The sequence below is a fragment of the Candoia aspera genome, chromosome 16, assembly GCF_035149785.1.
Source record: "Candoia aspera isolate rCanAsp1 chromosome 16, rCanAsp1.hap2, whole genome shotgun sequence".
Lineage (NCBI taxonomy): Eukaryota > Metazoa > Chordata > Lepidosauria > Squamata > Boidae > Candoia > Candoia aspera.
In genome coordinates, this window is record NC_086168.1 from 9,017,052 (window position 1) to 9,043,880 (window position 26,829).

General features: G+C 43.3%; 1 protein-coding gene across 1 annotated transcript in view; it reads right to left on the reverse strand.

The window, feature by feature from the left end:
* The window catches only part of ASTN2 (astrotactin 2), a 289,840-nt gene that overhangs the window by 19,269 nt on the left and 243,742 nt on the right, over window positions 1-26,829 (reverse strand). Inside the window, exon 23 of the mRNA XM_063316464.1 lies at window positions 1,085-1,226. Coding sequence (XP_063172534.1) covers window positions 1,085-1,226 — 142 coding nt within the window. The remainder of the gene's footprint in view (window positions 1-1,084; window positions 1,227-26,829) is intronic.

The following is a 26,829-nucleotide window of genomic DNA, read 5'->3' on the forward strand; positions in this document are numbered from 1 at the left end:
TCCTGCAGCCTGGACTGTGAAAGCAGGGATCTTGTCCTATTTTTGAGCATGCCTCACAGACAGTATCCTGTGGACATGTGTTTCAACCCTAGGTCCTGCAGAGGAATTGTGTTTTTGAAACGGCCGCTACATCCATCGAGTCATTCCTTGCTATGTTGATGGCACTTTGCATCTTTCGCTGATGCTAGCTCAGAAGTTTTTTTCTTCAACTATTCAGGTTTAGCAGTGGAGAAGACACATTCCATGCAGAACGACCCATATTTCATCTTTAGCATTTCTTCTTCAGGATCTTGGGTGGCAATGCTGAGAAAAACCAGGATTGGGCATCGAGGGTGGATCAAGACATTCCACCACCTGAGGACAAGATAGTGGCCTTCCTAATCTATGGGCAACTCAACTGAATCTTTCTTTTAACACTGACATTCCCCACTGAACCTAAAAGTAGAATGAGAACTCAGAGGGTGAAAGGGAGGCTTTGCACCACAGAATTCTCTTCTTTCCTACTGCCAGGTGGCTGCTTCAGCTTGTCCAGTGGTAGAACCAACCCTGTGAGATCACAGGAGGAGGAATGGAGGAGAAATACATTTAATGCAGGTTTATCCCCTTTGAACCGGGTTTTGAACTGATTAAGATATTAGTTGTGGAAATTAAAACTGCCTTCCAACCAATTCCAACAACCAACTGGAACTCTCCTTTCAAATGCCAGAAGATCACAAACATAATTGTGCATTTTGTCTCCCAAAAAGTGTTCCCCCATCCCCTAACAGACATCACTGTGTCCAATGGGGTATCTTAAAAATGTGTGGACTCCCTAGTTAGAATTAGCTGGATTATGGGAACTGTAGTCCCAATACATGAAAAGATAGTGTTTATGAGCCAAATTCCCCCTACTGATGGATTTAACATACACATGTTGCCCAGAGTCTCGCTCACCAAGACACTGTTTCTTGCCTTCAAATTCTTGGTGTTATTCTTTAAATCGCTAGAAGCAGCACACACTTTTTAGACAAAGGAAAACTGTCACATCTTTTCCCTTTATATCTCTCCTCCCCCCTCCCTCCCCCCCTCCCTCCCCTTTGCTTACTTGTACAATCCGTCAGGCTCCAAGCATTTGAAAATGACAGAGTAAAGACTGGCATCTTGATCATCCCCATGAGTCCTACCAGCAGCAATGCAGGCAGTTCCAAGGCCGGAGAGTAAATCATCAGCAAAGCTCAAGGATTCTCCTGTGGGTCCAAGATGAGAAATGAGATATGCCATTCATTTATTTGTTCAACAGAGGTACTTAAAATTGCATTTGGGATGGCAGCATTGAAGAAACAGATGCACACAGGCATTTCTCTTATAACTCCAGGGAAGGGGTGGCAACTTGTAGCCCTCCAAATGTCGCTGAACTACAACACCAGGGTGGTGGTGCTGAACCAGGACCTTGCTCTCAGCCTAGATGCAGGATTTAATTTTTTTAAAAAAGCTTGTCCTTTCAGATACATTCTAAAGCATAGGTAGCAATGTTTTGGTCCTGTGGGCTACATCAATGTGCATCCAGTCACCTGTGCAAATTACCCCAGCTTTTTGCTCTTATCCCATTGCATTCCTGCCTAGCAGTATGCATAGCAAATTACTGGCTTTCTATGGTTAGCAATCTGGTCTGCATCAGTTGGCTGGTTCTGTAATTGGCTGGCTGGCAAGGATCTGGTTCCTTGGTATCTTGCCATTAATGTAGCTGGAATGTAGGAATCAGTTTCCTGCCAGCCAGTTGAACAGAGAGATCTTATGCTAAATAGAAAACCCCAACTGGATCTGGTGGTTCCAAGCAGAGGATGGGGTTGTGTGGAAGGAAGGAAGAAGCAACCAATGGTCTGTAGCAGGTTTGGAAGCTGGAGGAAAAAAAATCTCAGCTGTAATAAAATGTGAGTCCTAGAAAGAAAACGAAGGAGGAAAAGGGTATCAATTCTGTGCATCATTTCAACCTGATAAAACTACTTTCTTTAGATAATTCCTTTCCTTTCTCTTTCAAACTGTTTTTAATTTACTGCTTTTGGTACTGTATCTCAGGGTGATTTCGGCACAATCTGGGAATTACAAATGAAGCAGGTGAGGTTGGATGGGGGTGGGGGGTGAGGAGCAGCAAAGGAAGATGAGAAATTATTCCCCATACTTTTCCCCCTGCTATTCTATCTCATTTCACTTTGTCTTTGTCTTTGAAGGGCAGGGCTGAAGAACAATCAACTCTGACCCAAACAACAACAAAATCTTCTCTTGCTGAACCCAGTGGAAACAAGGAGCAAAGCTTGCATGGATAAATAAATATAGAGTGATGGGTTGGGCACAGCCATGATCAACTTCCAGCCCCAGTGGAGCCATAATGGAGAACAGGCACATACCTGTACTAGGGGGTCTCAATTCACTCTCCCTTTCCAAGGAAAGGAAAACAGGACTGGATTGTCAAGAGACCCCCAAATGACTGGGGGAAGACAATCTTTTAGGACTTACTCCCTCCTCCCCCAGCCCACCAAAGTTGCCAATGGAGGGTGGTAATGGAAAGAAAGGTGAGCTAGGAGCTGTTTCCATTTCACTCCTGGCTTTTGATTTCTTCTTCTTTGTTCAGGAAACGCCTGGACCCGGGAGGTCAATAAAAATAGGTCCCACATGATGTGTGTCATGGCACCATTTCCCTCTTTCCAGTTTTCTACCTCAAGACATTAAGATCAAAGGGTGTGTGGGGTGGAGGGAGACATGGAAGGAGGAGTGATCCCAGTGATGGCAAGGCAGAAAAGCTGGATCACACCGAACATCTTGACACATTGGAGTCAAGTAGGGGCCATCACAACTTATACATCCAGAAAAACTAGTAAAAAACCCAAGAATAACCTCTGTGAGAGAGGGGGGAAAGCCCAGTCTCTACATCTTTCTTTTTTTTCTACCTTGCAATGTTTTGACCCCCGCCCCCCTTGTGAAAGAGTCAGAAAGGTTTCTGACAGAATGAGGAGAGAACACATGAGAGCAGTACATTGAAAGCAGAATATTCACACATTGCATCTTTAATAAAACAGGGATGACCAGCCCTTTTGTGAAGCTGTAGGGTGATGATGTGAATCACCATCCCTTGCTCTAGGAGAAGATTAAGAAGGAAGGCAAGAAGGCAGAACAGGACTGTCTTTAAGTGAATGGGGTGTGGAATCCAGGGACTTGTCTGCCCTAGACTGTACCCAAACATTCAGCCCTAACAGCATCATTGCCCAGTCACAATACCACAAGGAGGGGGAGATGGTCAGTATTACTAGCCATTCCCCATCACTGCTGGGCCTTCTTTCACTCCTCCTGAACTACGCATCCCCTCACCTATTATCCATCTTCTCTTTGAACTTAAAAATAAATAATTATTTTGAAAACTCCTGTTGTTGTTTTTTTCCGTTAAAAAAACAGGCCTTCAAAGCAATGCAAAAAGTAGGGCTCAGGTTAACAATGCATTGTAAGCTGCCCAGAATCACTCGCTGAGATGGGCAGCTATAGAAATCAAATGAATGAATGAATGAATGAATGAATGAATGAATGAATGAATGAATGAACGAACCCTAGGGACATCTTCCTCTATGCCATAGACAGGGGAAACATTTTTCTACATCTCAAGCATGAGAGTCTAGAAATGGGAGGGAAACCCATCCACCCCCTCCCCTTCAGGTTAATCCTTTCCTCCATTTATTCAACCCCAACTCTCATTCTTGAATTCCACCACAACACAATACTCCATTTTGATTATTCGGAACATTTAAAGGGGAAGGGGGGAAACAATAACAAAGTTATGCCCTTTTTTAAAATCCACAATGAAATGTTGTCAAGAGCCTTTTTTAGCTTGGAAAAAAGAAAAAAAAATCAGACTCAGTTTTTCCTACTGTTTAATTCCTGCTTTGACTTGCACAGAAATGAGTCAACACATTTTACAAGATTCTAATTCATACCTAGCCCATACAGTTTATGGTGGTATGGGCTAGGTATGAATTAGTGAAGATGTAGTAAAAATATACATTCAAGAAGGAGAGGGGAGGGGAGGGGAGGGGAGGGGAAGGACAATTCCAAAAGTATCCAGGGAAGGAGAGAGGGAAAAAGGGAGAGCTCCCTTTTTTAATGTGTGAAAGGGATGAAAACTTGAATCAAAGGGCATAGTGTAGGGTAAACCAGGGTTAGGAAAGGTGCTTCTCCAATGGAGACAGTCTGCGTGGACAATCTGCTCAAGACTGTTAAAAAGAAACAGCAGTGCAAACCATTTGGCCCAGATGCTCCACATTTTTCACATATAATTTGCCAGAATGTTTCCAAATTCTCTTCCACGCACTCAGCATGAGGTGCTTATTAAAGTTCTCCAATGGAAGAAAGAGTTTTCTGATTAGGCTGACCACATTTCCTTGAGACAAAAACGGGACATTGGGATGGCAAAACAGGGCAGGGCTGGGCAACAGGCTGGATCAGCAGGCAGGAACTTTCTCGGGCTGGAAATCTTCGGATTCCTTCGTTTGCAAGAGGCAAGGCTGGGCTGGAGAGTCTAGTGAACGGTTGTCCCTGACAAGCCGTTCCTCCTCTGGCTGTGCTTTGATGTTCTTTTCTTCCCGCCCTTTCAAGGCAGGAACCAATTGGCTCACCCTTTGATCACTGCCTATCAGCCTATCCTGTTTTTTTTCTTTTTAGGTTTCCCGCTGGGTTGAGCTCTGTGGCTTTTTTCCTGCCATTTCTTCTGAGCTTCCCCTCCTTCCACTCAAAGTCAGACTGCATTCTGACAGGTTTGTGGGAACTTTCAAATTTTTAAGTAAGGTTTTTAAGAAAATGGGACAAAATGGACATTCATATTAAAATGACGGGATGGTCTGGAAAGGTTAAAAAAATGGGACTGTCTCATTCAAAATGGGATGTATGGTCAGCCTATTTCTGATACTAAGATAGAAGTGAGAAGCCACTGGCTGTATGGTTCTAGAATGGAGTTGTTATGTGGAGTTGAGAGGAAGGACCTACCAAGAAAGCTTTGGTAAGATGGGGAAAACTACATGACTTGTTGCAGAGTGCTGGAAAGCATTTGGCCTGAGGGATCAGAAAAAACACACCAGGCATTTATATAAAAATAAGTGCATTTAAAGAAAGCATAAAACATAAACAGTTTCCATATCCAGAGCCCTGGATAGGCACAAAAGCTTCTTAAATAAATGTATTTTACAAGCTTGTGAACATGTGCAGAGCAGGAAGAGAGGCTGCTAGAAGGGAGGCTGCAAAACAGAAACTGAAACCTTCTGGTAGCAAGTCCAGGCAACTTCCCTCCAGACAAGTTCCCCAAACAGCAGCTTTTCCTTATATGGTCATCCTTTTCACACCCCAACCTGAGGACAATTAAGTCTGACCTTCTCACCCTGCCAAAGTGATTTGTTACCATGGTAATTGTTCCTCTGCAGCTAAAATTTCTGGCAGAATACACACACACACACACACACAACTATCTTGGTTTGCAGACACATTCAGATGGGTCTGGATAATAGACTCTCCAATTTAGATATGCTTAGAACACTTCCATTCTCCAAATGAAAAACATTTCCCAACACTTCCTTCTATTATGTTTTGCAACACGTCAGTGCTAACTGAATTTCTTTATTTTCAAAACAAGGGCAGGCTGAGCCAAAATGTGCCCCACAGAACTTCTGTGCATGTGGATGGCAAAATAGAAGGATGGTCTTTAAAATCTGGAAATAATGAGGAAAGCAAAAAAGAGAGGGAAATTAAATAGCTGAAGTTTGTTTGTTTTCCTGCAACCCCCCTTGAGTGTGATCATGTAAAGTGATGGGTGGAGGGTGTGCTTTGGAGGAAAAAAATAAAATATGCATGTTTGGATGAGGAATCCTGTTATCCTGTTCCTGAGAACTGCTTCTGAGCATGCATGTCATTTCATCACCCCAGAATCCCAGATTTAACATGGAAATATTTAGTGCTATCCAGAACAAAAACAGTGCTGGTTCCTTGGCTTAGGAATCTCTTACTGGCAATGCCTTGCCCAATTTCCTAAATGGCAAGCTCTGTTTTGCAACAATGGGCAGAAGCTAGAACAGAAGACACTGAGATGTTGGGGTGACTCACAGTAGATCAGTAAGTATTTCTGATCTTCAGTAGCAATGACAAAATGACTCCATTGTCCTTTCCCTGGCCTTTCAGTCACACTGTTGAAACCAAAAGAGCAGTGGCAGATATTTGTACAAATGATCAGCCAGATTAGCTCTGGTTGGCAAGGAGGAAACAACTTTCTGGCTCAGAATGAATTCATTCTACACGGCCTCACATCTTCTGCCCCAAGAAATTGGGATTCTAACAAAGAGAAACAGAAAAGATAGACCCTATGGACTTGAAATTGATCAGAGTGCTGAAGGTCCATCCATCCATTCTACCCAGCCAGATTAGATGCTGTGTAAAAGTTCAGATTTAACCCACATGTAAGAGAGAGGGAGAAAGCATCTCAAGGCAAACTCTAGGCTGCTCAGGGAAGTTAACTTCCAAACAAGAAGTGCTTACTAACCAAAGCTGAGCAGAACATCCTCCTTAAGAGGAACATGTAATAAATAATAAGATAAAGTGGGGCAATGATAAATAAGAGCAGCAAAGCAAACATAACTTTTTTTAAAAAAGAAAGAATGAATGAATAATCTCTTCCGGTCAGCTCGATTCAGGATGCCCTTGTTTTCAGATTTTGTCTCTCCGCTTCCAAAGCCAATAGCTTAATCATTTGTGTCAATGGCTGTCGAGACAAGAAGACAATGAGGTTATAGGCTGTGTGTGAGAGTGAGGGTGGAGTTGAAGGACTGGGAAGGGACAGTTTATTTATAGGTGGTGTGGCATCCAAACACAGTCCTAATTTGGCTGCTTTGAAGGTTCTTGAATGCAAACTAGCAGAGGAAAAAGTTCTGAAACCATTGGAGGGGCAAGAGGGGAAAATGAAATAAAAGGAAGTGGACACAAAAGGTAGAAGGTTTTTGGTTTTGGTTTTTCACCAGAAGAGAACAGGAGTGTGCTCATTTATGCATTGTTCTCTCTAGGTTCTGGGGGTGAGTGCCCCTTCTTAAGAAGCAAGTAAGTGCCACATGGGCACAAAGCAACAATGTTGTTGGGTTTGATTGGGCTCAGAAATAGCTACAGCATGGTGCACAGTTAGATCCTGTGCAGAAGTGCTCCAAACCCATGAACTCAAGAGACAGTCTTTGGTTTCCTGAAAAAGACTATGGTGGTCTTCTCCAAGCTCCAGACGTACTAGGAAGTCACCTCTCAAAATCCACAGCTTCACCAGTAGTTATTCAAGAGTTTCCAACTTTCCTGGCCAATTCTTCCAGAATCCCCAGCCATGATGACTAACAGGTGATATTTATGGTGGAATCTTCCCTTCCCCCCCCCAAGTCACCCTCCCAGGAAAAAAAAAAATGACACATAAGAAGCCACACCTGTGCTATAATAAATTCACCTACCTTCCTTTTATCATGTCCAAATATTTTTTATCAATTCTTTATAATCTCACAGAGAAGGTGAGATTAAACACTCTGTCCTCAATGGGTTATGATTGGGCAGATTTAATAATATCCCTTACCAAGAGTGGTGATGGTACATTCAGATACCAACACTGAGATGGTCACACATGTACTCCTGAAAAGCCCTATCTACCATTCTTGGAAGACTGAGCTAATTTCTCCTTTAATTGGTTCCAGCAACCATTTTGTGCTTCCTATTGAAGGACCAGGATTATGAAGTCTTCAAAAAAGCAACCACATTCTGGGCCGTACCAGTTAGAAACTCTTGGCCCTGAAGATAATCCAGGTATGTTCACTTTTTCTTGAGAACTTTTATGTTAGGTGTTTGGTTTTTTTTATTTCAACTCTGCATTTTGGTCTATGTGCATAAATGAAGGTGTAGTGATCAAAAGAGTTGTGATGATGATAGAATAGTCATGACTATAGACTATATAAAAATAGTCAGACTCTGCCTCCTTTTCCCTTACTTTTATTGGAAGCAGAAAAAGGGAAACCTATAAAGTAGTGTCTTCCCAGGGAATGACAGCTAAAGACAAGCAAATATTTCAGCAATCTTATTGGTAATTAAAGATGGAAAAGAGGAACAACTGGGAAAGGCAATCTGGTGTGCGTGTGTTTTTGGGAGAACACTCAAATTGATGGCATATTCTTTTATCCATTTTGGACTGGAAGGAGGTGCACAGCTGGTTTGCGATCTAAAATGATTTCAATAAATCAAGCCCATCAGACTCATCAAAAAGGCCCCATCTTTCTTTCTCTCTCTCTCTCTCTCTCTCTCTCCCCCTCCCCCCTCCCTCCCTCCCCCCCTTTCTAAACTCTGCATCAGGGCTGAACAACAGCTGTGGAATGCATGTCTAGAGGTGAAGTGGCAGATCTCTCAGCATGAAATTAGGACAGGGAAAAGGAATTGACTGCCTGAGCCTCACAGGCAGATCAGGCGGGCACATAAAAGCTTGTTGGCCAATGGAGTTACACATTTAAAAGGGGGTCCAGGGGAAAATGAGCAAAATGGAGCAGCAAATGGCCCATACAAATATCTTGGCCCAATCCGTTCTTTCTCCAGGTCTCCACATGTGGTAGAAAACATTTGCCCAGTATTGATGTTTGCAATTCCATTTGTCCTAACTTGTTTTACTCCAGGCACTGGGGAGAAGTGGATGAAACCCAGTGCTATTTGTTATTCTACACCCCTGACCACTTCTCTTGACCCCTAGCAACCTATTTCAAAAGTCTGTTTTTGAGGACAGATGTCTGCAGAACAGAATGATAAGTCCATCAGTGTATAGTATTACCCACTATATTGCCTAACAGACTCCAGTGTATACTAGCCACAAGATCATGATGAATGTGGTGCTGGAATCTTTAACACCCCATGGCTGGTGCCTCCTGAATCCCAAAGGGCTGGTATTTTAAATAATGGATGCCACCACAAAGAAGGCCGGCTTCTAGTAACCACTAGATGACAGTCTGCAGATAGTGGGACATTCAGCAGGGTCTTTCTTGATTATCTTAGAAGTCATAAAGATATATTGGCCATTCTAGTGATGTGTTTGTGAATGCTACCAAGACTATTTTGGATCTTTGATGAAATACAAGCAACAGTGGCGACTGCAGTTTGCCTTGGTCTGAGAAATAGGGGATAAAAAAATAGAATAAGTAGACAAGGACCTTGGAAAGTAGAAATGTATCCTGGGGTATTATTGGAGGCATGACCCTTGTACCACTGTCTCAGCCTACATGCTTCATTTTCAAGAAAGCTTTCATGAAGTGAGATCAAAATAGCAAGGAAAGTTTCTGTTGAAGTTGATTATGGTCATTGACTGATGTCCAAGTAATGAAAGGGAAATCAAGGGATGGGCACTGGAGACTGTGTAGAAAGTGGGGGTCAAGGATGAAATCCATCAATTGTCCTTGTGGAAAAGAGAAACCCCTTTGTATACCATCAACAGCTTCCCCTCTTTCCTTGGGGGAGACAGGAGGGAAAGGGTGGGAGAGATAATAATCAATATGTAAATAAACAAAACAAATCTATATAGTCTGGCTTGCAACTAGTACAGCTTGGGAGTGGCAGGCTATCTTGCACTTTCTTGTTTTTACACACATAGAACTAATCTGGATAGGAGAAAATAAATCAAGGGAGGAATACTCTGTAAAAATTAAATAGAACATACCACACTGATCAAACAAGAATTTCTCTGCTAGTCACAAATGTAGCATTATAGCAGAGAAACAAATAACTTTTTGGGGTGGGATGGCTTAATTGCCACACGTTGAAAAGGTCAGTAAATGCCATAATATCCTCCTTGAGGCCCAGTGCTGTACATGACCACACACACATGCACACACCTGGTAAATTGCACCACAGCTCACAGAATTTAGATCATGTGCTATGTTGTAAGGCACTTAAAACAAACAAATAAAAAGTAACACAAACATAGTAAGTCCTAAATTCTTCTCCTTGTTGTTCCTTCTTAAATGGAAGTCACTGAAAGCTAACCATTTTCAAATCTTTAGCAAGGTTTCTGAAAAGCAAAGAGCTACAGATTCATTCATCATCATTTGACTTGGAAAAAGCATGCCCACTCCTACTCCATCTCCACCAGAGGTTTCCCATGTCTTCCTTTTGAGGGGAGGGGGAGAGAGGGGGCATAAAAAAACAAAAAGCAGCAGCAGCAGCAGCGTATCAATGTAGATGATAGATGCCCTTTTGGTTTGAAAAGAGGCCACTGAGCTTCATACCCAGATGGGGATGACACACACTTCAATCTATTGACTACCTGGCAGATGCCAGTTTCCAGAGCCCACCAGAATGGACAAAACCCCAGCAGAAATATTTCTACATTTCTATGGCTTGTTGAGTTGGACAACCTTTTCCCCATCAAAGACATATAGACAAGAGAATCATCTGTAAGTTGATTACAGATTGCAATGGAGCAGTTGAGGTTGGGATGGAGATAGATTTCCAGCTGGATGGATGTGTTTGTTTGTTTGTCTCTTTCTATAGCCTTCTCATTCTTTCTTGTCTTTCCTAGAAGTTTGAATGTATCTTGGTGTGCAGACCTTCATGAAAAAAATCCTTTTCCAAAGATAATGCTTGCTTATGGGTTGGGCTGCGACCTGGAGCCAAACCAAATTAAACTCTGAGGATCGGGTCACACGTCTTCAGAAGCCTGAGCTGTGGAAACAGGGCCTGGCACTACTTGATCATTATTGCAGGTGTTTTCCATGCACTCAGAAAAGTAGAGAGAAATAGCCTGGCTCACCTATGATCTGTCAACAGATCAGCCTCACCAAACTTCGCTGCACTCAGTAGGGGTTGTTAAAAGCACAAAATAGGCATCACGCCCTTAACACTCACTCCTCTGACTGTAAACTGAATTTAGCAGGTGACTCCTGAAACTGGTCAGCACTCTGAATCCCCTTCTGCTGTGGGCCACCCTGCTCTCACCTTCCCCTAAAGCAGTAGGATGCCGGAATGTTTAAGCAAAACGGATATTGGCCTAGGTGACGCAGAGTTGGAAATCTGGAACAGCTGTTCATTCCAGGCCTCCCAAATGCACTCAGCATTCTTTTGTTCTCCCAATGTAAGACAGGGGAACAAGGAAACACAAATTGACTGCAACAATATGTATTCTGATCCGAGGGGAATGGCACAAGGGTTCCTGAAGACAAGGGACACTTGTCAGAAGGTGTAGGGGAACATCAAACAGACAGACAACAGGATTTTAAGAGTTTGGGGAAAATATCTGTGAATTGGAACTTCTTACAGTATAGGGTATCCTCACAGTTAGAGTAGTGCAAATATTTTTCCCACCCCCAACCCTGAGAAGGAAGGCATGTATTTCATGATGGCCTTGGGGGAAGACTTGTAGCTTGGTGGAGGAGCACACGCTTTTGCATTCCAGAAGTTAGATCTTCGGCATTTCCAGACAGAATGAGAAAAGACTCCAGTCTGAAAACCTGGAGTGTGTCTGCTGGTCAATTGCAGACTAAAGGTGGGGCAAAGTTCTGGCTCACTGTATCAGAAAGGGCTGGAAGGAACCAGATTGAACCAGGCTACCTGCAGAATGCCAGGTGACCCCAAAAAACTTGTGTGTTTTAGAGAACGTAAAATTGACAAGGGTGACAAGCCAAATTAGCAAGCCAAACTGTGTGGGAGATGGGGGATTCCTTCCATCAAATATTATGTTTTTATTTAAAGTATGTCTTTCCATCTGAAAGAGTGCCAGAGTATCTTACAGAATCATAAAAATAAGATTGCAATAAATCAGCACAACACAGAAGGAAAGGGGGATGGGAAGGGAAAAAAGACAATATGGGGACTTGGGCACCACCACCTAAAATTGTGTGTCCCTTATTAGTGACTTCCTATCAAAGTTGGGCCCTTGAGATGTTGGGCACACTTGGAAAAGATTATTGTAGAGGAGGACATGATGTGGGGAAAACGTTTTCAACCCCTACCCCTGAAGTATTATCTAAGTTAAGTGTGGGGGTGAGTTGTTTATTATTATTATTATTATTATTATTATTATTATTATTTGCACAGCATGAGAAAATAAGTCCCCCCCTTTTTTCCCTCCCTTTGTATACATGCAACCCTTCAGATAAACGGACTTCGAGCCTTTGAAGGATGCCATGTTGACAAGAGCTCTCAAACTCCTTTACAGCGTGACTTGCAGCCTCAGATCTCCCACCCCCCAAATAATCCTGGTTTGGGATGAATAAATGAAGCGGCATCTTTGCATTGGGTCCTCCTTGTCTGGTATCTAAAGGTCACAGAGAAAGGGATGAAGTTGCTGTGGAAAGAAAAGATGCCTAGGAGAAGAAGACCTTTGTGTAGGACAGATCACAATGTAGGCACCTCCCTTGTTGTTAAGAAATGGCAGTGTCGTTTCTGGGCCACACAATAGTTGCCAAGCATCCCCCCCCTCTCCTGCAATGAATGCAAGCTCTCTAATTCCACACCCCCATTCAGACCCCTTCCTTGCTTCTTATCTCGCCTGGCCCTACCACAGCTGGTTAAAATTAGGCTGGAATTTTGTTTTTCTGTCAAGTGAATTTGGATGTGGTAAATCCTTCCCCGCCATGGCCAGGGCCTTCCAGTGAGCGCTCAAGGCAGCCTGCAATATACTTGATTTAAGGGAGGCATTTTGGCTGGGGTGGTTTCCGAGTCAGAGACTGAGCTGCCAAGAGGGTCTTTGCTGATCTGCAGACAAAAGGAGCCTGCTGAGCAGACCAGGCTGACCTTTGGTGGGAGGGGAGGGGAGGGGCGAAGGGGAGCCCCCAAGGCGATGTCTGCTGCAGTGACTCTCCTTTTGCCAAGATAAAAGAATGGGGGCGACACCTCTAGGAGAGCAGGAGCCCAGTCCTTGGCTTTGAGAAGCTACAGAATTGACGGGGAAATTGTCCAGGGAGCCAGGAAAATGGAGTACTGAATATGGAAGGCACTTACTTCCCTCTGTTCAAAGAAAGCCCTAAGCTTCAGTTGGACTTGATCTATGCTTCTTGCAGGTAGACCAGCAATCAAGTTTCTCTTGCCCAGCTGGCTTTCAAGTGCTCAGATTCCACAGTTCTCCTTTCTCCCTGATGGGCTGAACACCCACCTTGGCTTTAAAGCACACCAAGCCACAGATCCTTCCAGCCCAGCACTGATTCCATCAATTGGCCACAGGCCTCTCTCGACTTCTGCCAGGGGAGTGGAGCTGAAACTATCTGCATCCAAAGCCTCTACTTCAGCCCTGGGTTGAATTCTATCCAGCCCAGCATTGTATGCTTTGTCTGGCCAACTGTTTGCCCCATCATCAAAGGCAGAGGTGCTTCCAAGACACATGGATCATTTAAACTGAAGATGAACTCAGAACAGCAATCAGCTGCCCAGAAGATACTGCTCTGAAATGTACCCCATTCTAAAGGGTTATTCAATGAAGGGACTGAGACCTGGGATGCCACAAGTGTAAGCGATGCTAGAACCAACTCTCTTTACATGAATGCCCTCACCCCACCCCAACTGAAGAGTAGCAGCTAGGGAGAAGTATCCTGGCCCAGAAAGTTGATCTGGGATGATAGGAAACATCCTGGAAATCTCAAAGAAATGGTGAGGAGCCATCTCTCCAATTTGCTCACCACTACTCCACCAATGGACTGAAGTCCCTTCATTTCAGGGGGAGAAGGACAAGCGTGGGTAGAAGTCTAGCAGTTGGGATGATTCAATATTTATGACACTGTTCAGCAGTTGGAGCTCAAGTTGACTTCTTTTGCTTGTCATCTGGCTCATCCTTGATGCATCAACACTCTCACCATTCTGTTCCAGTCTATTGCTTCCTATTCTTCCAGATCAGAACAGCTAATGTGTGTCCTTGAGTGATCCTCCCCCCTCCAATGGCAGCTGCCCCCTCCCCCCCACTCTCAACTGCCAAAGAAAACCAATGTGCTATATTTGTTTTCTCAAGACGAGGCCAGGAATTATTCCCGTAAGACTCGGCTTGGCTTCAAGAAGCTGTGTCTGTGCATGTCTCAAAGCTTGCCTTTGGCAACATATCTGGTGGTGGTGCTGCTAGTGTCTTTCCTGACTTGGAAGGGAGATAACAATATTGGGCATAAAAAAGAGAAAGAGACACAGAGAGACAGGTAGGAGGGTGTGGTCATCCGAGGAAGGAAGTGTTGTTATTTTGCTCTACATTGATCTTTCTGCTCTTCTGTGTGTACTGCACATTCCTCTTCTGATTTTTCTTCAGGGTGAACTACATGTTACCCTGCAGGCATGAATCAAGAAGACCCACTGGAGAGGGAGGGAGGGAGGGAAGGAAGGGGAGTGAGAGAGGTTGGAAAAAAGGAAAGGAAGAGAGATTGGCAAAGAAGGAAGGAAGGAAGTGAGGGATGGAGGAAGGGAGGGAGGAAGAGAACAGGGAGGGATCCAGCTTTGCCAACCCATTTGAGATAGATTTGATTCTCCCCAGATTTTCAGAGTTTTAACTAGAAGGTAAAATAACATCTTGAAACTTAGATGCATATTTGTGCATCATTGCTGTTAGGAATGGTGTTGAATGGAAAAGCAGTTGGCAGGGGAAGAACCAATACTTCCATGGTTTTCTAAGGCCAGGAATCTTATTATGACAGCACATTACAAGAAAGAAGGAGCTAAGACAAGCTGCAGAATAATACATGGTTTATTCCCCAAACCAGCATGACTAATGCACACTGTACTAGCAAAGTAATTACTGAAGGGCCATTAAATTTGAGTCTGATTTGCAAGGGTGAACATCCACCTCCTAATCATCTCTCCTCCCTTCATGCTCATTCAAGGTGTCTCTGAGTCAGATTTTGTTCTTCAATTTCCTGTCCTAAAGGTGTGTGAAGTGGGCCTGATTTGGGGAGAACATCCAAATCAGATCAGAAATTCAGTCCAATCTGATTACAAGCTAGGAACCAAATCCCCAAATTGGTCTTGCTAGAATCAAATGCCTGAACTGCTTAGGATTAAATCTGTATCTGAGTTGGATAAGCAGAACCTATGAGCGTGTGCAGAAAGAGTCTGACTTCACTCCAATGTTCACACCTGTTTTTTTTAGTCCTGGTGTAAATGTTGTGTTTTCTTCCATCCCATACCTAATTGGACAAATGTGGGTCCTCCACCTAAGCCAATCTCCCCCCACCCCATTCCCTCATTGTGCAATCATTGAGAGAGCCACTGCTTAGGGTCCCAACATCTCAACAGGGGAGAGGGATCTGGATTCAAAGGCAGTCCTTCTTGGTGGTGGCCCCAATGCTCTAGACCATCTTTCCCTGAATCTCTGTTTGCTTTCCATGGGGCTAACAAAACCATTTTCTTTAAGCAGGTCTTTACATGGGCTGTCATATGGGGTGGGATGGGGGCTAGCTTGGTGAGCTTCTACTGCATGCTGCAAACTATCCAGCGTATCGGGATTAGGACAATACACAAGGACTTGTAATAAGTCAGTCTGTAAACCTGTACTCTCCTTATATGGAGTGCCATTTCCAGAATTTCCCGGCAAGCACAACCATTGCCCAAAATTCTGGGAGCTGGAAGTGTAGACCATCCAGAGGATGAAAAATCTTGGGGAAGGGTACATTCAACCTTGCCTTGGGCTCTTTCTGCTAACTCTGCAGAACTATCATAATTAACCGTCACTGTTATTAAGGATCACATGCCAAAAATGGGTAGCTTAGCTGTAACTGTAGGCAAAATTGTGGCTGTATTTATGGATGAGAACAAACTTCCCACTCTAAGAGTGCATGTGAAAACTGAGGATTGAATGTATCTGTCCAAAAAACAGATACACCAATGAGCAAATAAGAATGCAAAGAATGTGTTCTCATGTTGTGCCAAAAAAAATTACTACTCTTTTTCAATCTGATGCAGAATATATTGTTCTGGGCGGGTTTTCCCCCATAAAGGAGAGACAGAATTAATGATTTATGTATCTGGGTGGGCTGAAGTTTTCTTGTACCATTCTTAATTATAAAAAGACTGAGGGAGGGTTGTGTGGCTGAAATAACCAATTTGTGCAATACACTGAATGGTAAACTAACCCAAAGAGCTGGTTTCACATAACATGCCAAGCAAATCCAAGGTTATATTAACCACTTTTAGCAGCTAACAGGCTGCCACGCTCCTGGTTAAAGGTGTTGTGTGATCAGATTTCCACTGTGTAATCGTACCTTTCAGTATCTTCAGTCTGCTAGGAAGACTGAAGGGAAGGCAGAATGAGATGAATTCTCTGTGAGTTTTTCCATGTCCAGAAGCAGTAGCATGCAAGGTTGTGACAAAAACTAACAGAACAGAAGCTTCACGTCTCTCCTTGAAAGAATGAAGCCAGCAGAATAAACAGCCAGCAAAGAAAGTCTAAAGAAATGCTAAAACGATCTGAGAATGAGCTTAGGAAAAGAAAAGAAAAAAAAAAAAAAGCCTTTTTGCAGAAGGAAACACCTTCTGAAAACATGGAAGGCAGATTTTGGCATGGAATTGCTTTAAACAACAGAAGCAAGCTTTTCGTTTTAGTTTGTTTAAGAAAAGCATGAAGATGCGTGTCATAGGAGGCACCTCTTTGAAAGAACTCCCTAGCTGGGAGAGAGGATGTCTCTTTACCACGATGCTTGTTAGTTTCAGGATGAAAGAGATTATTCCATAACAAGTCCCCAATTTTCAATGAAGTCAAAGTAAGTTATCCCACTTCTTTTTGTCAATAGTGCAACCACCCTTATTGCTATTTATTGTCTACATGATTGCCAGAATATCCAAAAATGTTCATTATACCCCAGTGATGCTAACAAATCAGAATGTGGAATTGCTTGTTAGCTTGCTTTAATTGCCTCTCTGTCTTGTCTAGAGACACTGCAATATATCAAGTGTTTTGTTTTTGTTTGTTTGTTTTTCTGCCTTTGGATCAGTGTTAACTCCTGGTGACTGCTTGGACAAGTCCCTGCAGTTTTCTTGGCAAGGTTTTCGGGAGTGGTTTGCCATTGCCTTCTTCCTAGGGCTGAGAGAAAGAGACTGGCCCAAGATCCCCCAGCCGGCTTTGTGCCTAGGGCAGGACTAGAACTCACAGTCTCCTGGTTTCTGGCCCACTGCCTTAACCATGACACCAAACTGGCTTTCAATATGAGTGTTAAGATGGGGAATTATGCAGAACATACCATCCAGAGGAGGGGGGAAAGCAAAATGAGATAGAAAGCTAGACCATGAGTCAGGATCTGAGGGATAAATAGCTCCCCATTAACTCTCTCTGTTACGTAGCATACTCTGAGCAAACCCACTTAAGTGTACTTACTATCCAGATTTTTTTTAATAGGAATATGCATCCTTCAAAAATGATTTGAAAGAGGGGCTCATTAAAGCAGCCATGTCTTTAATGTGATTCTTCAAAGCAGCCATTCAGAAGCCTGAAAAAAGTAGCAGAGCTACTTTAAAACTGTAGTAGCATTCTCACATGCTCCAAAATGTCTTTTTTGATGCATTCTCAGCCAGACTATTTAGAAACTGCAACTTGCTGGCTACTCTTCCAAGGGATGTGGAATCCAACATCAAGACTTCAGAGATCATACGTTGTCCTGTGGCCTCAGGATGTCTTACCTATACCAGCGCTGTTCCCTCCATAGGAATAGGTGCTGTTTTTATGTTTGACAATTACCACTGACAATTGCCATACATTATCTGACCGCAGTCTGGATCCTATCTAAGCATGTAATGACTTCCAGAATGCTTGTGCCTTTTCAAGTTGCATCATGCATGATATTAAGCATTACTGTTTTATAATGTCTGCTTGGGAAAGGAACTGTCCCACATTCCACAATTATTTTGAATTTTGACTGAGTTTCTCAAAAGGATCCAATCTAATCTGTACATGGACCAAACATAGCTACAAATTTTGGAGCAAAGAAGAGTGAATGTGTAGAAGGAAGGAGCATATTCTTCCACAGAGCTGATATACTGCCATTGGAGTTCCACGTTCAGTTGTGTTAATTCCTACACCCTCTAAATCTTTGATAGTGTTTGTAGATAAGGACTTTGGACAGCAGGGAGGGAAGGGAGGAGGGGACAAAAGGCTGTGTGTGTTTTGAAAGGCTTCATACTGAGAGACCCAAAGAGGTTCCCAGATGAAGCCATACAACCCAGTCCAACTGTTATCAAGTTGGATGGTGTGTGAAACACTCAGCTGATAGGATCTGACTCAGAGATGACTTTCCCCCCTTCTGCTTTTAGCAGAGAATAATCTCAGGTTTTCCAGTTATTAGAAGATGGTGCTTCTCTCCCATCTCGCTGGCACAGCAAACATGATGCCTTTACCCTTGTTATCCTACCTGCACATACCCCGGGAAGCAGGAGGGGACAAGCAAGAACTGCTGAGTGCACAGTTGGCTTGTGAAGCCCAGAGAAACAGAGAGAACTGTATGGAAAGAGGCTGCAGGAGAAGAAACTAATTGAGAGACCCAAACTGGGCCTCCTCTCCTTCTCAGCCAAGAAGAAATGGCACAGCTACATTATGCAGGGTCAACTGCTTGTTGCATGGGAAATGAATGAGAAGGGAATGCAGACTGAGGAACAGGATGGGAGGCCAGAGAATGGGAAGAGAGAATACACATGTACCTGAGCCAGCCAGCACGGAAATGAACTGATGGATGAATGGACATTCAGAAGTAATCTTGGGCCAGAATCCTGCTTCTGATCTCCCTAGGGTTTTCTTCTCCTGGGGAAAAGACTTCTGTTTTCTTGCTTCATTTAAGAAAACTTCTGTTTTCTTAAAGCTCAGTGCTTTAAGATTTCTGCTGTTGTCTTTTTTTAAGTTGGCCTTATCACTACAATATGGCAGAGACTGTTCCTTCTACTTGTTTCTCCATTGTGGTGGGGTTGGCTGTTCTGGCTACCCCAACTGAAGTCCTGAAGTTCCCTAGGAGGAGTTCCCTCCTTAGATTTTTCTGTTAGGAAGCCTGGGAAACCAAGCAACGTGCTTAAGTTGGAGATATGCTTCTACAAGGAAAAACAGGACCCTTACACATACTGCGTGGCTACCCTGTAAGTGGTTCAAGTACAGGAATCCTGCCTCTTATGATGATTTGCCCCAGCACAGGGATAAAAGGTGTGTTCTGCACTAGAAGGTTCAGCTTCTCAGACCTCCAGTGAGAGAATAGGTAAGGAGTTTGAGACAAGAAGACCTTGGGCACGTTTCTCCAAATGTACCACATTTTGGTAGGCTTTTCTCCTAAGGTTGAGACAAAGCTCCCCCAGGATTTTTACCAATTCATTTTCAAAATACTGCAGAAGTAGGACAGAACCTATAGTTATTTTGGAAAGTGCAGGGGATGACTGGTCTATTGTTGGGTAAAAGACAATTAATACATTTCCAATATTCTGGAGTGGGGGCTCTCTGTGTAGAAGGCCACAGGACTTTCCATCAGAAGACCTTGGCATCTCCAGGTCAAAGGAGTCAGGGAACTTGTGATGGAACTGGGCTGTCTTTTGCTGAGATTCTGAAGCAACCTGCCTTTTACAGCTGACAACTCTGAGCTTCACCGGTGGACCATCATAGCAAACATGGTATTCATTGGATAATTTATCTCATGGTGTCAAGAAGGCTTTTGTCTTGTTTTATGAATTAATGAATCGATGAATGAATGAAATGAAATGAAAGCCATATGCAAGACCTCAGGCTTTGCCATCCAGGTTGCACACCTTGCTAAATGATATCCATGCTCCAGACCCACCACAGTCAAGGAAATCCAAGCTAAACAAGCAGCTGCAAAATATTTTCCTTGTTTGAAGGGCTAATGTAGAAAGAATGAATTCCTGGATGGTCCCCCACGTTCTTTCATTTCCATCCCAGCACTGCACTTTCTCCATCTTCTTAATTTTCTCCTCCACCCCTTTAAGGCTGCTTCCCTCTTGGCTTTAGCTTTTACAAGAATTTTGGTTCACTGCAAAGAGATATATTTGGGGGGTCTGTTAGGGGAGGAAAGGATAAAAGGGGACCAAACCTTTGCTGCTGTTTTAAGATATGTGGCATTGGATTTGCAGACACGTACTGACTGAAATACCCTGGACCTTCATTCCAGGATCCAACCTTGCCTGCACCATTTTATGGAGTACACTGTGTTCCTCAAAGGAAAGATCCATTTTGACAATGCATTCACAACCCAGCAGTTGTGATGAACACTACTGCACTCTTAAAGCCTTGAAACCGAAGGAACTGCAGTTCCTTGGCTCTGTTCTATTTCCCTCTCCAGCGTCTGCTAATGTGCAGGTCCTCTATCCTGGGCTGCATGCTGCCTGACTCCCCTTTAATGTGCCCCCTAGCTTTGCTTCAGCTGTGATGGGGGGAGCACTGACTCAGGAAACCCATGAACTATTTGAGAAAGGTCAGCTGGCAGCCTTCACCATCCTTCCTGGTTCATGCTGGATGGTGCAGGAGCCCCCTCTGATGGCTGAGTGGCAGATTTCACCACGATGAGGTATCTCTGGTCCAGCTTTCCTGGACTAGCTGTTTTAAGAATGTGGTTCGCAAAGGTCCAACCCATTGCTCATTCTGCTAGCAACAGGAGGAGCTTCAGTCCCAACATATCTCAAGAAAATTAGTCTCAGGAAAGCTGTTGTACACCATGGAACATCTTGAGAAAACAGACGGAACGACCCTTGTTTGAACTATGCCAAAATTGTACTTTCATGTGCCCACAATGAAGTCACTGATACTTTCTCTCTCTCCCTTCTATGAAAATTTGACCAGCAAAGCTAATCTCTCCTTCCTTCCTTCCTTCCTTCCTTCCTTCCTTCCTTCCTTCCTTCCTTCCTTCCTTCCTTCCTTCCTTCCTTCCTTCCCTCCTTCCTTTCCATCTGCTGGCAGTAATGTCACAATTTAAATATTTCTTGTGTAAAGCCTTTTCTTTTGCTGCCTTGAATCTCTCCATATTTAATATCATTTTGTTTAGAACAAATTTCTCATTGTGGCTAAAGGAAGGAGCTATGAACCACATTGTGAGAGAGGGAAAAGTTATCCCCCCAAGTCAATTGCAATTGTATATATCTCCAGGCATCTCCCCTTACCCACCTTCTCTCTAAGTTTTTTATTTTGTTTTTTTTCTCTTTTAAATGTAAACACATCATTTTCACTCATAGCAGAGCTATTTTAGCACTCTAAACATTTGGACTTCCCATCAGAATCTTCATCCTGACTCAAGCTTTGCTCTGTGAAGCTGAGGATCTTTCCTCATTTTTGGGCCACCCAAAGAAATTGGCTTGGGGTGCAATGCAGCACTGTTGATGTCAACATCAACCCTGTTTAGATTAAAAGGGATTTAAAAGTGGCTGTTGCCTTTGGTCCCTTTTCTACCATGGGCCAAATCTGCTACCCATCAATTCCCTGGCTCTAATTTGGAGGAGACAAGCAATACTGCAAATTAAGATGAATGAGGAAACAAAAGCAAAGTACATTAGCAATCCATCCAAAACACTTTTCTCTCACACACAAATGGTCTTGCACTCTCTCCAGAGTCCTGCTGTCTGAGACAAAACGTCAGTCATTTTTCATTTGGAGATACGTTGGTGTGACTCAAAAGTATAACCAAACTTCCAAAAAAAGTGAAGCACTGGGTTCAAACCAGGAAAAGCAATCTAACAAGCAGCTAGCAACCTAATAGACAGCAGCAGGAGCAGATTCCCATCCCCCCTCATCAGCAAAACAATTCCTAAGAAATGGACGCCAGGTCTCTGCTGCTTTAGTAACTACGGAGGCAAATTACATTCAACTGATGAAGTCATTGCCTTGATGGAAATTCCATTTTGTAAAACAGGCAGCAGAAGGCCTACTCATGCAGGAGAAAGTGGATGTTAACTTTATCAGCTGTGCAAGGATGGGGATCTTCTTTGCATATCAGCCTGAAATATGGCCTTGTCCTACAGCTCAATTTAGAATGGGAGGCAATTGAGCCTGCTCCGCTGATGATTATGAAGAGATGGAGGGTGATGCTCAAATGGTGAGGATGGGGAGGACAGGGCAGTTTGGAGTGAGGGCTGTGCTGAAAAATACAGAAAAAAGACATGGACTCTCTTGAGAAAAGGAAAAGGGATGGATGGATGGATGGAGTGTGTTCTGGCACTATTGTAGTGGTGACATAGCAGAAGAGTATAACTGAATGCCTTGTCTTTCATTGTATGTCTATTCTCTGGCTCTCTGAAGCTCCCCTGATTTCCCTTTAATCCAGGAGTTTTTAACCTGGGATCTGGGAATAGGTTTAAAGGGGCCATGAACTTGGATGGGGAGAGAGAGAGAGAGAGAGAGAGAGATTACAACTTTGTTTTCATTAAATCCTAACTGAAATGTAGCTTTTCTTTCAATAGTCCGTGTAGGCAACAACATAATTGATGGCTTCCAGATGCCAAAAAGGTTTGTGAGCTTCAATAAATCTTCACTTTCTAAAATTATTATACCCTAAAAAAGGTGATTGTCTTGTTATTGATTTGTGGATTAATGAAGAAGCATACATGTTGCTATAACACTTTTTTAAAAAGTATTTTGAAAACTCTATCTGAGCATAATTGGTTCCGTTCCTAATACAATCAATATCTATCTATCTATCTATCTATCTATCTATCTATCTATCTATCTATCTATCTATCTATTTTTCTGAGCAAGAAACCATAGGTTTTACCAGCCTCTCAGAGGGCTCCCTGGCACAAAAGAAGGTTAAGAACCTCTGCTTTAACCCTAAAGCATGATGCCAGGAAAGAACTCTTCCCAGGGAACAATTTCAGTTTAGGAACTAAGAGCAGCCAAAGATGTTGCAAAACAATGGACAGTTGAGTCGCAGGAAATCATTTCTCCTGCCATCTGCAGTTTCCCTGCCTTTCCATTCCAATGTATGTATGTGTGTGTGCCTTGAGGTCAGTGTTGACTCTTGGCAACAGCCTGAACTAGTCCCTGCAGTTTTAGTGGCAATATTTCAGAAGTGGATGGCATTGCCTACTTCCTAGGGCTGAGAGAAAGTGACTGGCCCAGGGTCACCCAGACGTCTTCGTGCCTAAGGCGGAACTAGAACTCACCGTCTCCTGGTTTCTAGCCTGGTGCCTTTACCACTACACCAGACTGGCTCTCCCATTCCAATACTTCCATCCAACTAGCTTCCATCCAATGCCAAGGAAAGGCAGTTAAGGCTTGAGAAGGATGGAAAGATATGGGAAAGGAACGGTTTCCTGTGTTCTCTTTTAATTTCAAAGTTCTCAGGAGGGAGTTCCTCTTACTGAGCTTTCTTTGTGATTTGGAATCACGTTGTGGGCAATGACAGAGAGATAGGGAACTGAAAAATAAAGAAAGAAACCACCACTCACCTCACCCCAAGCATAAACTCAGAAACACCACTTTCCAAAAGAATCAAACCATTCTAAAATAAGGTGGAAAACAGAAGCCTTGTTCAGAGGCAGCAGACTTTTAGGGAACTGGAGGACTGTTGCATAATATGTTTTGAGCATCAAAAGTGACCAGTTCCATCTCCCCTGGCTTCGTTTGTTTAACCCCTCCCAAGATTGTGGCATGAAGTTTTCACAGCCCTTTCCAACTGAATCTGTATGTATCTGGCCAAATGTCTGAGCAGGAGCAATAAAGAAGCATGCCTGGGCTTGTTCATCCAGCATCTATCTTGTCTGGAAAGCTTAGTTTCCAGTGAATGGGAAACATGCCTGGATCTGAGTCTGTCATCTGCCTGAAAAATGTTTTGGAAGTGCAAATTATGTTGCACATAAGAGCTGGGAAGAGGTTGCATGGATTATGCAGAGGAGAAGGAGGAATTATGGTGGTGGGAGGGAGAAGGAGAAGGAGAAGGAGAAATTATGGTGGTGGGGGGTGGAGGAGAAGGAGAAGGAGAAGGAGGTGGTGGTTTAGGATCAATTCAAGCAGTATCAAAAGGTAGCTTCCTCCTTTTCCTCCTCTGCCCTCTGTATTCATTGGTAAGCTTGGCCAGGTGACTCAACAGAAGTACAAAAGCTATGTGCTAGAACACAATTCAACCCAAATAAAATTGTTCTCTGGTTCTGACCTTTAAATATATAGGGCAACAATGAAAAATATGTGACTCTCAAGAGGACCCCCAAGAGCCAAAGAAGAGCACTGGATCATCCCAAGGCCACTCTTTTGTATCCTGTGGTGCCAAGCAGACATATCCAAGGCAGTCACTAGTACGGGCAGGAGGATCAGCCTCTTCCGCTGTTGCTGTACAACAGCTGGAATCTGTAAGGATGCTGCCTGTGATTCTGGGGAAAGTAAACAGCTGCCAAAATTAGTACCCATCCTCCAGTAAGTTTTTTTCCTAATCTTCTTTTAAAACAGTCTAAATCAGTGACTCTCAGCAGGTCTGGTGGTGGCGAGTTGTCTGCATTGTGCCCAAAGGACCGTCTTCTCCCTGAGTCAGTCCTTGAATTTAGTTTCAGTGGTTGACCACCCACTTCTGTGTTTGCTGGTTCCCTGCACACTTCCCTCTCACCTGCCTGCTTGCTAAGCTGAGAACTCCAAACAGTAATTTTTCCTCAATAAGGAAATGTCCCTTGACACCTAAATATTTTGCTTCTCCTTTTCTGGAGTGCCTTGTGGGAAACTGGCTGTTTTTGTGGAATGAGAGAAAAACTTGTCCTTGAAAGGTACAAAGCTCTACCTTCCCTCCTCTAAGGATGAATGAGGAGGAGGAACTCTGCCAAATGGTACAAGACTGACTTGTATGCAGGCAAGAAACTGAAGCAGAAGACTTACAGCCCTCTTATGGAGCACAGTGAAGGTGCCCCTCAAAGCTTGAGTGAGGCGGACATCGGCTGCTGTGTACCAGAAGAAACCAGCCAACCAACTTCATCCAGGCTAAGGAGCTACAGTGTGTCATCCCTTTTCTCTTCTTTAGGACCAAGTGGGAACTCAAAGGCAGCAGCAAACAAACAGCGGTTTGATGGGCATCAGCCACATAAGCCAGCCCGTGCTGCTTGCAATGCATGAGGATTTGTGGATGAGGGAATCACCAGTCCTGAGGCATGGAAGCCTCTTTGTCCAACATTGCCCAAAGGTGATTGCAACAAAGGTTAGATTTTGGGAAAACAGACTGTCAAAGATCTCCACATTCAAGTCTTGCACCATGGGCTGTCTTACTCACAAGCAAATGCTTAGAGATTTGGGTGATGGGGCAGAGACCATTATGCACAAGTAGTCCTCTTCCATCTTTAACCAGCCATGAGACTCTGATTTGGGCTGTTAAGAGATCAGCCTCCCCGCTAAATGCTGTGATGGAACTCATCTGGTGTCACCAATGGCAGGAGATGATGACAGTGTTATGGTGATGGCCACAAAGCTCTTCTTCCCGAAGGAGAACAGCATAGTAAATAAAGCATCTTAACTCAAGTTTATTTTCCACCAAATTTGATTTTAATTTCATTCATGTGAGGCAAAGTTATTCAAACCACTGCCCTATTGTTCTTTGGCCATCTTTCTCTAAGGGAAAAAAAGGGGGGGGGGAAAGGGAAAATCAATGAAACACTTAAAAAGACTAAGTATTTCAGCTTTCCTTTGGCAGCTCTATAATATTTATCCCAATCCTTTTTGGAATGAAGGGGCCAAGGTTTGCCCAGAAGAGCAGAGCAGCTGATTTCAGGTCCTGTCTTGGGGATTGGGACCCATGGATCAAGAACGGAATTGGATGACAAGGAAATGTCATGCCAGAAAGCCACTTAAATGGTAGCTGTTAGGTCCAGTGTAATAAGGACAAAATCTGATTATATTTGTAGCAATGGGGCAGGCTAAGAAGCATCCTTTTTTTTCCAGGGATATGTGCTTTTTCTAACACAAATCTCACTGATATGGCACATCTATTTATAGAACTTGAGAACATTGGTGTCCATGATCATGTTAGACTCATCTGAGGTTGCCAACTCAGCTCTCTGGGCAATTCTAACCAGCTTCCTCCCTTAAAATGCAAGTGTTTCCTTGCATATTAAACAGGGAAGTGCACAACCTCAGGGAAAGATTAGTAATTATTTCCACTCCATGTAACTCATATGTTTAATTGTACTGTATCTTGGGATATAAGCAAGCCAGTAAGGATTTTTTTACCATGACTGGAGCATCATACACCTAAAATAACTAAATGAAACTAGTTTTCTGTGGGGTAATCCTAGTGTTGGTTTAACTTTAAGGTCTTTTGGGATATACAGAGTGCTCTTCCCAAGTAGCAGCCTTGAAATAACAATGCAAAATTATACTGGGTCAATACTAGAAAATTCTCTGCTGGAGATACAGCCCTTGGAATGGAAAGGCTGAAAAGAGGTTTAATAAATGGGATGAATTTGTCCATTATGCTAAACAATGGATATAGGCATACTCTAGAAAGAGAAGCCTCTTCTGCAAGATTCCAGTTTGGGTAAAGAAATCAGAAAAGCAAATATATATATATATCTACACACACACACCGCTTTTAGCCATAAGCCATCCTTAAGTTAGAACGTCTTGTAAATGTGCCTGTTCTGCTCCTTTCGCTACGCTTCATCAGAATTTCAGTTTCGGAAGAAATTACCAATTTCCAGATCATTTATGGACATACTGGAGCATGAGCCAGCCTAGCTATGCAAACTGTAAAAGCGGAGGTGCACGCAAAGAAGTAGTGGTGGTCCAAAATGTTAAGATGGTGGCTTTTATTGCACCGCCATCATCTTGATATTTCTCTCCCCCTCTGCATGAAAGCAACACATACCCCACTCCTGCCAGACTGGCAGTTCTGGGTTTTCCAATCCTAACAAACTAGAATTAGAAGTCAC